Raw genomic sequence first — 15790 nt, 5'->3', positions numbered from 1 at the left:
CTGACTCATTGAGGGTTTAAGACCCATTGGTTCCCTTCACCTGGTTTAGCTGGTCAGTCAAAGCCGTTCCCAGGATTGTGGCCGCTGTCTCATGCTGACAGCTTCTAGGAGCCACAGGTGAGAGCGGAGTGCAGGATGGGGACCAAACATGGACAAACCATCCCAGAAGGAGCAGGATGTGTCCCCCACCAAGGGTACTATCACCCCACACACCCCACAAGGATGAATACTTATAATTTAAATACACAATAAAAGAGTTCCACTAAGATGTTAAAATAAGCATCCATATTTAACATGTGCGGAAAACAATCCCATTCAAACATGATCACAACAGAGCAATCTTTATGTTGTCTAAGAGGATGACATTTCCTCTTTCTTTTAGGGTCCGGTGTGCTTTGAAGATGTCGCTGTTCGTTTCACATACCAGCAATGGGCGTTGCTGGATCCTGACCAGAAAGCTCTGCATAAGGAAGTCATGGAGGAGAATCGTGAGATCCTGGACTCTCTCTGTAAGGCTCCCTGCTGGATCATAATATCTGTTTTGAAATTCCATGCGTTGCTCTATGCGACGAACCACCAATATTTTGATGCAGCTGAATGGAGGGGCATCAACTGTTTTCTCTGTGAATATTCTTCCTCCACTTATGCCTTTTTAAACAATGACCCAGCTGGTCTGAACTAACCAGGCCTTCTTAAATGTAGGCTTCACAGTGTTGTATTTATATGCACAGAAGTTGCCCCAGGTCGTTTGACTCTTAAATATTCTTTGATTCAGAATATTACAACTTATATATGCGATACATAAAGAACATCTTACACTGATTTGCTTTACTTCGTTTCCCAATTTGCAGTTTACCCCATATTTTTACAGTTTTACCATTAGCTATTAAAATTTCACCATCAACAGTTAAGATTTCTCATACCACCAATGAATTTTACATTGTGATGCATGGACATGCTCCTGAGTCAACCAGCCTCACTTCTGACTTCTCATCTGACAGACTCATTTCGTGTGGAATGAGATAACGGTATCTTCTGGCTCGGTTGCGGTTTGATTGCTTACTTTGAGATTTCTTCACCTTTGGAGCTCTGCAAAACTTGGCTGTATGTCCCTCCTTATTACAGCTGCAAGAGCGCAGCTGGCATTGGGGTTTAAACCACTGAGCCTCTTGGGCTTGCCAATCAGAAGGTCAGCAGTTTGAATCCCCACGACGGGGTGAGCTCCCGTTGCTCTGTCCCAGCTCCTGCCAACCTAGCAGTTCGAAAGCACACCAGTTCAAGTAGATAAATAGGTACCACTGCAGCAGGAAGGTAAATGGTGTTTCCGTGCGCTCTTGTTTCCATCACGGTGTCCTGTTGCACCAGAAGAGGTTTAGTCCTTCTGGCCACATGACCTGGACAAACGCCGGCTCCCTGGTCCTGAAAGCCAGATGAGTACCGCAACCCCACAATTGCCTTTGACTAGACTTAACCGTCCAGGGTTCCTTTACGTTTGCCTTTATTACAGTTGTAGAAAATAATCTTCTTATGAATGCTCTTGTTACTTCTCTGAGAAACGAAGCTTGAGTTAGAGAATCTGATTGAAGAATCTTCTCTTCTTTCATTGCATTCCTTTGTTAATTCAGAGTGTTAAATTTGGATTGCCATCCATTCTGGATATGAAAATGTCCCCCCAAAAAAATCCAAGAATATAGCTCGCTTTCTGTTCTTCAGACATAGAATATTCTGCCAGCTTTAACTTTTCAATGATAGTGAAAATTCTGTCACATGAATCTGGCAATCTTTCTTTTAAGTCTCTTATTAAATTGCGATGAAATATTGTAAATCCATAAACTTTCTTTAAATTTTCAAGAACTTATCTGGTGGTGAGACATCTGCCTCAATACATAGTATCACTTCAAGTCTGTCTAAGACTTTTCTCAGTCTCCTAAAGGTAAAGGGCCCCTGACCATTAGGTCCAGTTGCAGATGACTCTGGGGTTGTGGCGCTCATTTACTGTATTTTGGTTTTACTGTATTTTGGTTTTACTGTATTTTGGTTTTACTGTATTTTGGTTTCTATGGAAGCCGCCCAGAGTGGCTGGGGAAACCCAGCCAGATGGGCGGGGTACAAATAAATAATAATAATAATAATAATAATAATAATCTCACTTTATTGGCCGAGGGAGCTGGCGTACAGCTTCCGGGTCATGTGGCCAGCATGACTAAGCCGCTTCTGGTGAACCAGAGCAGCGCATGGAAATGCCGTTTACCTTCCCGCCGGAGCGGTGCCTATTTATCTACTTGCACTTTGATGTGCTTTTGAACTGCTAGGTTGGCAGGAGCAGGGACCGAGCAACAGGAGCCCACCCCGTCGCGGGGATTCAAACTGCCAACCTTCTGATCGGCAAGTCCTAGGCTCTGTGGTGCAGCCCACAGCGCCACCCACATCTCCTATTCCACTGTAAAATTTCCTCTAACCATCCTAAAAAAATATTTCTTCTTTTTAATCTGCTTTTAAAAATTGTTTTTGAGAGAATAATTAAGAGAACGGTGGCATCAAGTGGTCAAAATATTAACATCAGTGTCTGAGGGAAAACCCTTTTTCTGCGGTGTTTATATGCATGGAGGCTGCCCCAGGTTGTCTGACCCTTTAAAAAAATATAGGTCTTTTTCTCTCCTAGGAAAGACTGCGCAAGATTCTCTGTTTAGAGTTTAAGCAGAACACATTATATTACTTGATATACTAAGACACGTTTACATGTGCTTATAACCAGTTTTATATATATATATTGATTTTGATTATTTATACATTTATTCCATTCGTTATTCAAGACATAATAAGCTACACACAAAGCCCCAAAATAATTCAACATCAGATAATTCTGCTACATTAAGTCTTAAGAGTGACTTACATGTGCTTCTATCTATATGAGACTTTATGGACTTATTCTGAGGCACATAGCAGCATAAATCAAGCAGCAGCTGCTCTCACAGAAAATCTCTTTCAGTCGACAGTTGAGAACAGACCTAACTGAAAAAAGGGCCTCCTGGAATCCCAGTCACCCTTTCCACAGGATTTTAGAGGCAACATTCACACACAGAGTTGTTAGGGAAGTTGAGGTAACTTCTGTCAGGTTTTAGGTTTCTGTTTTAGCCTCTGCCCATTTTTCAAAGAGAAGACCAGTGTTAGAGTTGGAGTAGATTTCATGATTGTGGCAAATCCATCCTAGAAAAGAGCCAGTCTTTTTTAACCTCTGGTTCCCATAAATATGTCCGCCTGTGCTGGGCCTGGGGGGACCCAGTGAAACGCAGTCCAGGACCGGTCCAGAATCCAAAGGTTCCGCTGTGAGTCAGTCCGACAGGGCCAAGGCAGGAAACCGGCAAAGACAGGTACAGGATCTGACATACAGCAATGTTGCTCCCACAATCTGGGGTGGGGTCCGACAGCCTTTCATCTTTGTCAGGGTAGCGGCCGGTCCTGACCCCCTGGTGACTCACCTCCTTATCTCGCCCGAGGGCGAGCACTCCTCCTGCGAGTACTCAGGTCTCTCCTTCTCTCAGACCTTAGCCTCTGCAGCTCAGGAGATGCCGGTGGGTTACTAGACCCAGTGGCCGCCTCAGCCTCCCCTGACCAAACTTGTAGTGGAGCAGCTGTAAGTGATGGCCCAGCTGAAGGCAATGAGGGAATCCCTGCATCTGGAACCAGGGCAGACTCAAGCCCCTGACCTGGCCCAGCTGGTGTTTGTTGCATAGGAACCTGTGCAGATTGGGACTCTTCAGGATCAGGCCCCAGACTTGGTTCAGATGCTGCCTGAGGCAAAGGATCTGGTGCAGACTGAGACTCCTCTGGCTCCAAGTCCGAGCCAGAGTCCCAGGCTATCACACTGTGAATGCTGTTCAACAAAGGTCATGACCTTTGTAGAAAGATCCCACATCTTCCATTCTTTCTCTTTCACAAACATTCATTAGCATTGTTTAATAATTGGGGGCTCCGTTTCTTCCTGAGGATCTAATTAGTTTCTCTCTTCGTTGTAGTTGGTGATGGATTGGAAATGAAGAATGGGGGAGACCACAACAGAATCCACACAGTGGAGAAGACATATCAAGATTGGAAGTGTGGAGAGAGCTTCAGTCAGAGCTCCCGTTCCCATCGAAGAAAGCACACTGGGAAGAAAGGCTATCAGTGCTCAGAATGTGGGAAGATCTTCACTCGTAGTGCCACTCTCACTTCTCATCAAAGAATTCATACTGGAGAGAAACCTTATCACTGCTTGGAATGTGGGAAGAACTTTAATACAATACCAAACTTCCATCGACATAAAAGTATTCACCGTGAGGAGAAATCATATCAGTGCTTGGAATGTGGAAAGGGATTCAGGTGGAAGAGTAGTCTTGATTCCCATCAAATAATTCATACAGGTGAGAATCCCTATCAATGCTTGGAATGTGGGAAGAACTTTAACAGAAGCACAAGCTTCCATCGACATCAAAGAATTCATCGCGCGGAGAAACCCTTTAAATGCCAAGAGTGTGGAAAGAGCTTCAGTCAGAGTACGAAATTCGTTGCCCATCAAAGAACTCACAGTGGGGAGAAACCCTATAAGTGCTTGGAATGTGGGAAGAGTTTCAGTCAGAGGGTGAATCTCACATCCCACCAAATAATTCATACAGGGGAGAAACCTTTTCAATGCCTTGAGTGTGGAAAGAGCTTTAGTCGCAGCTCCCATCTCACTTCCCATCAAATGATTCATACAGGGGAGAAACCATATAAGTGCTTAGAATGCGGGCAGAGCTTCATCCAGAAGGCAAGGCTCACTTCCCATCAAATAATTCACAGTGGGGAGATACCATTTCGATGTCCAGAATGTGGAAAGAGCTTCACAAGGAAGGAAGGTCTCATGCTCCATCAAAGAATTCATACAGGGCAGAAACCATTTCAGTGCTTGGAATGTGGAAAGAGCTTCAGTCGGAACTCCTATCTCACTTACCATCAAAGAATTCATACAGGAGAGAAACCATTTAAATGTCAAGAATGTGGAAAGAGCTTCAATCATAAGGTAAGTCTCACATCCCATCAGAGAATTCATACAGGGGAGAAACCATATCAGTGCTTGGAATGCGGAAAGAGCTTCAGTCACAGAGCCAATCTCACATCCCATCAAAGAATTCATACAGGGGAGAAACCGTATGAGTGCTTGGAATGTGGAAAGAGCTTCGGTCAGAGGGTGCAGCTCACTTCCCATCAAATAATTCATACAGGAGAGAAACCGTATGAGTGCTTGGAATGTGGACAGAGTTTCAGCCAGAAGGCGAGTCTCACTTCCCATCAAAAAATTCATACTGGGGAGAAACCTTATCAGTGCTTGGAATGTGGGAAGAGCTTCAGGACGACCAACCATCTCACTTCCCATCAGGTGATTCATACAGGGGAGAGACCATATAAGTGCTTGGAATGTGGAAAGAGCTTCAGTCACAACCACAATCTCACTTCCCATCAAAGAATCCATACTGGGGAGAGACCTTACCAGTGCTTGGAATGTGGAAAGAGCTTCAGTTGGAAAGAAGGTCTCAATTCCCATCAAATAATTCACAGCGGGGAGATACCATTTCGATGCCAAGAATGTGGAAAGACTTTTAGAAGGAGGGCAGGTCTCATGGTCCATCAAAAAACTCATACAGGGCACGAACCATGTTAGAAATGGGGAAACAGCTTCCCTTCCAAGAAATTCATACAGAGTGAAAGCAGATCAGTGCTTGAAATGTAGGAAAGGCTTTAATAAAAGCACACACTTCCATCAACATAACATTAGTCACCGAGGGCAGAAACTATTTCAGTGCCAAGAATATGGAGGGAGTTTCAGTCAGAAGGAAAATCTCACACCCAGTCAAAAAACTCACAGCAGCGAGAAGCCATCTCAGCACATGAAATGTGGAAAGAAATTGGTTAAGAGGGCCAGTGTCATCGCAATAGATATAAATAGGTTTTAATTTGGGGAGACTTTGATTAGTATGCGGGCAAGGATTGGAAGAATGTTCTTGTCATTCAGCAACGCAGCAACGGAACTTGACCAGGGGGGCATTTTTGTCAGTGTCTCATGTATATCCTCAAGCAGGTGACCTTTTCTTCTTGCCCAGCTGAAGTGTGGAAGAAATAAGGAGTGTGTGTTGTGTTAGACTGGCATCCGGCACTCTTCCCTGTGCCTCTGAGCCTTTGGACTTCCCCCTGGCTCCAAGCAGAGTTTCGCAACAGCGGTATGTGCCCTGTGTGGGTGAAATAAATAACAGTCCGTACGCAAGCTTCTTCCTAATCTAAGAAGCTTTAATTTATGTACAGCATAGCAAAATAAATCATCCGGGAGAAAGAGCAAACATCCCCCCGTTTGTCAGCAGGAAACGAAAGTAACTCACACACAAAGAAACATTCCTGTATGTGAACAAGCCGCACCTCAGTAGGCAGGGATGATGCACAGAACTGTTTAACCCTGCAAGTTCTGATTTTCCTCACACACCCTCTCGTCCCGCATACTGAGGGAAACTGTAAGTACAACCACTTACCCCAAAAACAACCCTTCACAGAACTCCCCATGACGCTGGAAGCTCAAGGATTTAGTGAACCCATCTGCCAGGTTCTCCTGGCTTGGACAGTACTTCAGCCGCACCAAGCCTGCCTGGACACTTTGACACACATTCTGGAGACGTATGTCCAAATGTTTGGTTCTGGACTTGACTTTGCCAACTTCAGACAGGGTTGGTTGTCTTCCCAAACAGTAATGGGCAAGCAACAATCCCCACAGATCTCTTGGACCAAACACCGGTAGAACTCCAATTCCCTACACAAATCAGACAACACACCAAACTCAGCTTCAGTAGAGGAAAGCACAATAAGACTTTGCTTTTGGGACTTCCACCCAACTAGAGATTCACCAAACTTCACTACCATCCCAGACACCGATTTTCTGTCTCCAAGATTTGCCCAATCACTGTCAGTCCAGCACGTGAGTCGTGCGTCACCATCAGCTGACAACGTGAGGCAAAAGTCACTAGAAGACTCCCCCTCTGACTTACTGCATCTTCTGAACTTCTGCACTGGACTGGTGGGAGATGAAGGCTCACTTTTTGGCTCTCTCTTGATAGCCTGTGGAGATGCCCTTCCCTGTTCCTGCTCCTGGTCAGAGACCTGATCCTCAGCAGCAGGTTCAGTGTCAACCTCTCCCTCCTCAGCAGAATCAAACAGACTCTCTGAGAGAACGTCAGGATTCCCATGGATGCGTGTCCACCCACTCTGCTCACAGAACTCAGCACTCCTGCTGACTAGAACCCTTGACTGATCGCCTTCTGGATAGGCAAATCTCCACCCCTTTGTCCCAGGTTCGTACCCACAAAAGATAATTTTCAGGGACCTTGGGTCACCCTTCCTGCATTGGGCCATTGGCACAAGAACCCCAGCCTCACCCCCAAAATGCCCAAAATGCCGTCCCTCTTCCAGTGAATGGAGAGACAGCAGGTGGCAAGTTAAAAAGTGGTCATTCAAAGGTGCAGGAGTGAGTCTTTGTTTTGATATCTCCAAAAGAACCCAAAACAAAGAGTGCATAAAGCTTTTATACAACTGTAGGAAACACACAAATGTGTGCATGGAGAAGACATGCAGAAGTCAGGAATTTCTTCTCCTTGTCTACAGGGCAGTTGCTTCCTGACCCTTATCTTGAGCTCAGGCCAGGCGTAAGTAGTCTTCAGGTTGCAACCGGGGAAACATCTTGCTGTTTCAGCAACTCTGGATGCTTTGTGGTGGTGACTGTGGGAACGAAGTTATGCCAACCTGGTACTCAGCTGGGTGTGTGATGTTGCCAACTTCCGGGTTATGGCTTTCAGGTATTGTCATGCCTCCCAGGTATCATTCCCCTCCTCCTTTGAAGGATGTACCAGTGTCAATACCTGGACTGGTGTAAACGGAGGGTTTCGAGAGATATTCAACAATATGCGGAAGTAGATCCAATTCCCAAGGAGTAACAACAACCCTCTTACTATGCTTGTTAATGGTGCTTTAACCCTTTTTCGTGTTAGGACAAAAGAAGGGAAAGAGAGGAAAAGATTAATGGAAGGGGGGAAAGATTAAAGGATTTCTGGTGCTCTGGTGCTCTGTAGCAAAACACATTATTCACTCATTCAGATCCAAGTGTTCTCTAAACCAGAAAATCCAGATATTACAAGTTCCTTTTCTCTTTCACATGGAAACTCCACAAGAAATGGAAATGCTTAATAACTATCAGTGATGATTTGTCTCTAATTAAGCATGTTAACTTTGCCATTTGAGCCAACCCCTATAGTTTCATCAGCCATTCCTGGGTCGGACTGTATCTTTGCATATTTGTGTATACAGTGGTGCCTCGCAAGACGAAAAGAATCCGTTCTGTGAGTCTCTTCGTCTAGCGGTTTTTTCGTCTTGCGAAGCAAGCCCATTAGCGGATTAGCGCTATTAGCGGCTTTTAGCGGCTTAGCGGATAAGCGGCTTAGTGGCTTAGAAAAGGGGGGGGAACCCACAGGAACTCGCAATACATTTTCGTCTTGCGAAGCAAGCCCATAGGAGATTCGTTTTGCGAAGCACCTCCAAAACGGAAAACTCTTTCGTCTAGTGAGTTTTCCGTCTTGCGAGGCATTCGTCTTGCGGGGCACCACTGTATAGCAATTTCGCTGCTGTAATCCTATATTGAAGTAATCTTCCATAATCCTTTTCTAATTGTGTGTCCAAAAAGTGTCCTGGTTTCAACTGAATATTAACTTTTAAAATCTGCTGTATCGATGTATGTATTTGAATGCAATATATATTTTAGCGTTTTTACATGTCCATCCAGCATGATAAAATGTCCCTTTGTGTTCTTGGCATTCCCAGCAAACATTTGAAACATCTTTGTACATTCTGAAAAGTTTTCCAGGAGTTAAATACCAGCGACATCACTTTATGAAAAATCTCTTTGAGATCATAAGAAAATGTAAATTTTAACTCCTTAGTCCACATAGGTTCGCACTGTTCTTTCTGTATATTATAACCAGAGTTTGTGCCCCTTTCTTTAATCATGCATTCTTTCACCTGTTCTTCAGTCTCAAATTTCAGCAATGGTTTATACATTTCGCATCATTTGTGTACTGTGGAGTTTCAAAGTCTGTCCTTTCTTGCTCTATACCATAATTTTTTTTATCCAGTTTAATCCTCTCTACTAACCACAAATGAGGGAACCAATCAAGATTGTAACTGTCCATTATGAATTGCTCCCTTGCTTTCCTGTGAAAATCCTGTGAACTCAGTTCCGGCACCTCTTTTTCTGGAAACATAGCACAGGTAATGCCAAAATACAAAATACAGGTAATGCCCCTAAGGTTGAGCTCCTCTCTTACCTCCCAAGTCCCGCTCCACAAAATATAACCCATAACCTTTAAAAAGAATTAAATACAGATGATTGTGTATGCAGTCCAGTGAACAGTTGCAAGGATATATTTTTGCAATGTCAACAGTCCCATCTGAAAGCAAGACCAGGATAGAGAACGGTCCTCAAAAGAACCACATGAAATCAATATTTCAGAATTTCTTGAAAGGATGTAGCATTGCTCCAGAGACAGAGGCCACGACACTGGGCTTTGCTGCTTTCAAAGAGGAGTCTGTCAGATCACGGTCTCGGTGCCTGGACTGGGACACACGGCTTCTAAAATGGAATTAAACAACCATCGCAGAAATCTTATCACACCCTTTAACCTGATTAGTTATAGGCAGCCCAGTGCTTTAGGTCAAGAAATCTGCAGCAGGGGGACCTGGAATGCCACTGAGACTGTACACACCCTACATTTGAAGCACACACACACAACAAAACACACCCATACTTGAATGTATTTTAAAGTTGTGTTTTTTAAAATGTTCCTTTTATGTGTCTTTGTTATGTTCCTTTGGTGCAACTTTTTCAGGTTCCCTTTATAGATGGAGTGTTGCTACTTCCGTATCAAAGCATAATATATTTTAAGGTGTAATGTTAAGAGTAGAATGCACCATTTGATCCACAGTGATCTGCACTGCTAAAGTATCATAAATGTCGTTTGTCTGGAGAATTCAAGGAGGCAGGGAAATCATTAACCTGCTTGCACGAGTTTAATGTTGTTTGGAGACTATAACTCCCAGGAATTTCATATTAGCTATGTGTTTGTGTGTGATCAGCACACAGAATTGTAGGTGAGATTAAATATGCATGCCAACCAAATCTATTATCGTGACCCTCAAGGTCTAAAATATCTGTATTTCTTAAAAGTTATCCATTCCCTTAGCCAGCAGAGACAAGATGCCTCATAATATAATTTCAAATCCAGCAGAGATTATCTTTTGATCCATAAAGTGAAAGAGTTTTTTTGTTGTTTTATGTTCCTTTGGTGCAACTTGATTTTCTGAGGTTCCATTTATAGATTGAGTGTAGTTACTTCTGTATCAAAGCATATCTTTTAAGATGTAATGTTAACAGTAGAATGCACCATTTGATCCACAGTGATCTGCACTGCTAAATTATCATAAATTTAGTTTGTCTGGGGAGTTCAGGAGACGGGGAAATCATTGCTTGCACGAGTTTAATGTTGTTTGGAGAATATAACCCAGTAATTTCATATTACCTGTGCTGGGCAAATGTGGGGACTGGCACACAGAGCCAGTGTGGTGTAGTGGTTAAGAGCGGTAGTCTCGTAATCTGGGGAACCGGGTTCGCGTCTCTGCTCCTCCACATGCAGCTGCTGGGTGACCTTGGGCCAGTCACACTTCTTTGAAGTCTCTCAGCCCCACTCACCTCACAGAGTGTTTGTTGTGGGGGAGGAAGGGAAAGGAGAATGTTAGCCGCTTTGAGACTCCTGAAGGGGAGTGAAAGGCGGGATATCAAATCCAAACTCTTCTTCCTCTTCTTCAATGGCCAAAAGGCAGACCGTGCTTGCAAGCTGAGACTGTCTGCACACAGACAGTTCCATGATTCTTTCCACACTGGGAAAAGAAACACATTTTTTAAAAGTTATGTTTTAATTATTTAATTTAATTATTTAATTATATTTTCACACACTCACACATTTCACAGATTTTACATTCATTTTGACATTTGAAAACGTTACTTCCTACCCCCTCCTTCTGAGTAGAACAACATTGGAATGGTGTAAATCCCTCCCTGGAGTTATTTTACATTAATTTCTAAAGGTTTTCACTACAAATGTGTCAAAAGTGGTTACGATTGCCTGTTCTCACGTCCCCTTATTCCCAGTGGTGCTTCTGATTACCGTACTTAGAGTCTGGCTTGAGAGCTGCAGTACCTGTGTAGCCCTTCTCAGGGGGGCGCTGTTCCGTAACTCCCATTGGATCAGTAGCTGTCAACATAAGGGGACTTTATTGGCTGCTAGTTTGACATTTATACTCCTGTTGTTATTGCTGGAGGAGACTCTTGAGAGTCCCATGGACTGCATGAAGATCCAACCTCTCCATTCTGAAGGAAATCAGCCCTGAGTGCTCACTGGAAGGACAGACCCTGAAGCTGAGGCTCCAAGACTTTGGCCACCTCATGAGAAGAGAAGACTCCCTGGAAAAGACCCTGATGTTGGGAAAGATGGAGGGCGCAAGGAGAAGGGGACGACAGAGGACGAGGTGGTGGGACAGTGTTCTCGAAGGTTTGACCAAACTGTGGGAGGCAGTGGAAGACAGGAGTGCCTGGCGTGGTCTGGTCCAGGGGGTCACGAAGAGGCGGACAGTCTCCTCAAGAGTCCTGCTTCTGGCCTGGGGTGGGGGGAGTTCAAGGGGTCTCTCAAATGAAGCATCTCACCGTCAGTGGAAACAGGACAATGCACGGTATCTCCTTATTGCCACAATTTTACAGGCTGCTTTTCTGAGCCTCTCTGCAGGTGTGGGGCTTGTGTAAAAGGTGAAGGGAAGCGGTCAGGCTCCTTGTCCTGGCCTTAGTTCGAGGCTGCGGGGGGGGGGACTCGGGATTTTGGGGGAGTCGTCTAACTGCCATGGGGGGCAGAGAGTGAGGGGGGAAGGGGGAGTTTCTGCCGAGGGTGGGGGTCCCTCCGTCAGGGATGCTGGAGCTGAGATTCCTGCCTGGCAGGGGGGTGGACTGGATGACCCTCGGGGTCCCTTCCACTCTCCTACGTGAGGGGTCCCCTGCTTCTTGGGGGGGGTCTCCCAAATGAAGCATCTGGGGGGGCGATGCACGTGGTTCCTGCCTCGGAGGAGGAGGAGGTTCCGCTCGGCTCGCCAAGGGTTAAAAGGAGCAGAGCTGGATTCCTAGAGAGGACCGGAAGTGGCGTCTTGGGGGGGCGAGGTCCTCCCTGGCCAGGCCCCTCCCTCACCGGCCCCCCTTCTGCCCGCCGAGGGGCTGCTCGCTCTCCCTCTCTCGGGGTGAGTCTCGCCGTGGGGAGAAGGGGGTGTCGGGGTGCAGAGGAGGGGGCGGGGGTGGTGGTCAGATCCTGCGGGGGGGCCCAAATCGGGGGGGCGGGGGGGCCAGGGCTCTGCCCCGCTCTCCTTGCTTGGCACCCGGGCGCCGCTTGTCCCCTTGGGGAGGGAGGGGTCGGGGGGGGCGCGGATAAAGCCCTGGGCTCTCCATAAAGGGTCGGAGGGTCTTCCTCCTCTTTGCCAGGTCCCTCCAGCATTGCTTCTGTGTCTTTTCTTCTGGCAGATCCAGGAGACCAGGAGACAGCAGAAACTGCAAAGTTATTAGCAGGGCAAATAGAGTAAGAGAGATTACAGTGGTACCTCGGGTTACGTACGCTTCAGGTTACATACACTTCAGGTTACAGACTCCGCTAACGCAGAAATAGTACCTCGGGTTAAGAACTTTGCTTCAGGATGAGAACAGAAATTGCGTGGCTGCAGCAGGAGGCCCCATTAGCTGAAGTGGTGCTTCAGGTTAAGAACAGTTTCAGGTTAAGAACGGACCTCCAGAACGAATTAAGTACGTAACTAGAGGTACCACTGTATTGGATTTACTTTCTAACATTGCTCAGGGAAGCCTATTCGGCTCACCTGTTTCCTCTGCGCCTAAATCGCCAGGTGTCAGTTTGGTCATTTGTATCAATGTCAACCTCCGGGACATATTTTGTATAACAAACATTTATACTTTATCCCCCAAATGTGTTATCTTATTGCTATTGCTAGTGGCTCATGTAAATAAAGTATCTACCTATCTCTCTCTTCAAAAAACCCACAGCAACCCTGCGCTTCCCCACGAGGCACGTCCGGCTCCCAGGGCTCCCCTCCCGCCAGAGTGAATTTGCCTTCAGCCGAGACCCCAAAGGGTCCCCCAAATCAGCCGCTCTGGCGTAGGCCAGGTGACGGGAGTGGGATGAAGGGGGTGGTGGTCCTGTGCTGGCAAGCGGAGCCTTCAGGCCACCCGGCTCCCAGTCTCTGGAAGGGGCTCCTAGCCCAGGGTTTGAGCATCTTCTGCACCATTCGCAGGGGGTCTCCCAGGGGGACACACTCCAGGGTCCCCCAGAGAGCTTGAGGACTGAGTGGGGATTTGAACCCTGATCTCCCTGGTCCTTGTCTGACACTCTACAGTTTTTGATTTGAGTTTCCATTGAAATGAGGCTGCATTTTAATGTTTTAATATTGTATTTTAATCTTGTTTTAAAGTTGTATTTCAATCAATTTGTTTTTATATCAGTTGTTAGCCATCCTGAGGCCGGTCTTGGCTGGGGAGGGCGGGGTATAAATAAAATTTATTATTATTATTATTATTATTATTATTATTACCACTACACCTGGAGTACTTCTGCTTTGGGGCAGCTATAAGACAGGTAAATAAATACAGTGGATGCTCGGGTTGTGAACGTGATCCGCGTGGGAGGCACGTTCGCAACCTGAAGCGCCACGTCTGCACACACACAGGTCGCAATTCGGCTCTTCTGCGCATGCACAAAGCGCAATTTAGTGCTTCTGCACATGCGTGAGCACCGAAACCCGGAAGTAACCCGTTCCGGTACTTCCGGGTTCGGCGCGGTGCGCAACCCAAAAACGTACAACCTGAAGCATCTGTAACCCAAGGTATGACTGTATGGGCATAGCAGCCAATTCCTATGCCAGGCGAGCCTCCCTGGGGAGGGCATTCAATGATGGGGAGCCACTGCAGAGAAGGCCCTCCAGGCATCACAAGGTGATCTCAGGGTCCAGGTACGTTCATATGGAAAGAGGCGGTCCTTGAGGCATTGTGGCCCTGAGCCGTCAAAACCAGCACTTTGAGCAAACTGGCTGCTGAATTCTGCACTGGCAGAAGTTTCCGAACCTTCCCCAGAGGCAACCCTATGTACAATGCATTGCAGCAATCTAACCTTGAGGTTGCCAGAGCATAGACAACAGTAGTCAGGATGTCCGGATAGGGGCGCAGCTGGGCCACCAGCTGAAGCTGATGGAAGACACACCAGGCCACTGAGGCCAGCTGAGCCTCAAGGGATAGCAAAGGATCCAGGAGGACCCCCAAGCTATGAACCTGCTCCTTCAGAGGAAGGGTAACCCCAGCAAGAGCAGGCGACCTCCCAGCCATCTGGTCTAGGGAACCACTCACTAACATTGCCTCGGTCTTATCTAGATTGAGTTTCAGTTTGAGCTGGGTGTCATCAGACCTCCAGATAACCCCACCCAGAGGTTTCATGTAGATGTTGAACAGCATAGGGGATAGGATTGAGCCCTGAGGAACCCCACATTGAAGGCTCCATGGGGCTTCCCAAGTAATTCCCTCTGGGAACATTCATCCCAGTAGAACCAGAACCACTGCAAAGGGGGGACACCCACCCCTAACTGGGACAGGCGCTCCAGGAAGATGCCACGGTTGATGGTATCAAAAGCCGCTGAGAGGTTGAGGAGAATTACCAGGGACATGTTTCCCCTGTCTCTCTCTTGACAGAAGTCATCATACAGGGTGACCAAAGCGATTTCTGTGTCAAAACCAGGCCTAAAGCACAAACTGAAATGGATCTTGAAAACTGGCCAGTTTTTTTGAGCATGCAGGCTTTTTCAAGGAAGGTTTTACTTCTCCTGATGGTTTATAATTTTACAACAGAGCAACACATTTCTGTTGTAGGATTTGTTGGCACCTCGGATTCACACAGACAGAACGTGGCAGAAGATTCCTTCTGATCTCTTGGAGACTTCCTGAGAGCAGAGATGGATGAGCAAGACTCAGTTGGTCCTGAAGTGGGAAGAGACCATGATATGCAAACTGGGAGCAGCGGGGGATTCTGGGAAAACTCCATGCAAAGGTTCCTGGGTGAGGAGGACATTCTCTGCTCAGATGTGCAGAGCCAGCCGTTCAGGCAGTTATGCAACCAGGAGTCCGAAGGACCCCGAGAGGTTTGCAGCCGGTTCTGCCAACTAGACCATCAGTGGCTGAAGCCAGAAAGACATATGAAAGCTGAGATGCTGGACCTGGTGATCTTGGAGCAGTTCCTGGCTGTCCTTCCCCTGGAGATGGAGAGCTGGGTGAGGGACTGTGGAGCGGAGACCAGTTCCCAGGCAGTTGCCCTGGCCGAAGGTTTCCTCCTGAGTCAGGCAGAAGAGAGACAGCAGGCAGAGCAGCAGGTGAGAGAGACTTTCCTCTGGATACTCCCAAGGGGCTCCAAACAAGAGGGAGAGTATTCCAAAATGCCCGACTAATGGAAAGCATCCTAAAGTTTTTGCCTCTTCTGAATCTGTGTTGTTCTTTCAGAGAAAGGATCTGTTAGCAGAAATGGGTCTCGATTCCTCTGCAGCAGAAAGGACTCCGTTGGGCACCGGAGAGAGGCCAATGGGTAAGGAGGAAGGAGTTTTTACTCTG

General features: G+C 46.5%; 2 protein-coding genes across 14 annotated transcripts in view; both read left to right on the top strand.

The window, feature by feature from the left end:
* LOC308465707 (uncharacterized protein) overlaps positions 1-15790 on the top strand; it is a 109356-nt gene that overhangs the window by 82677 nt on the left and 10889 nt on the right. Inside the window, exons 1-3 of one of the 13 annotated variants that reach the window (XM_080985860.1) lie at positions 12303-12381; positions 15059-15555; positions 15683-15764. The exons of 8 other annotated variants lie outside the window; for them this stretch is intronic. In XM_080985860.1, coding sequence (XP_080841986.1) covers positions 15142-15555; positions 15683-15764 — 496 coding nt within the window. In that variant the 5' untranslated portion in view covers positions 12303-12381; positions 15059-15141. Of the gene's footprint in view, positions 1-12302; positions 12382-12679; positions 12714-13742; positions 14152-15058; positions 15556-15682; positions 15765-15790 lie in introns of those variants that run through there. 4 more of the 13 variants (XM_080985861.1, XM_080985862.1, XM_080985854.1 and 1 more) reach the window with 4 other exon arrangements.
* Positions 1084-5699, top strand: LOC308465980 (uncharacterized protein). The gene is made up of 2 exons (XM_080986495.1): positions 1084-1104; positions 4017-5699. The coding sequence occupies exon 2, from the start codon at positions 4034-4036 to the stop codon at positions 5675-5677; it is 1644 nt and encodes a 547-aa protein (XP_080842621.1). The 5' UTR covers positions 1084-1104; positions 4017-4033; the 3' UTR covers positions 5678-5699.

This window comes from Podarcis pityusensis, assembly GCF_964106645.2.
Source record: "Podarcis pityusensis genome assembly, chromosome: 2".
NCBI classification, from domain to species: domain Eukaryota; kingdom Metazoa; phylum Chordata; class Lepidosauria; order Squamata; family Lacertidae; genus Podarcis; species Podarcis pityusensis.
The sequence above is the reverse complement of the archived record's forward strand: the minus strand, read 5'-3'. Positions and strand labels throughout refer to the sequence as shown.

Coding starts and splice junctions, on each gene's coding strand:
- LOC308465980 (XM_080986495.1), top strand. CDS start 4,034: ATGAAGAATGGGGGAGACCACAACAGAATCCACACAGTGGAGAAGACA.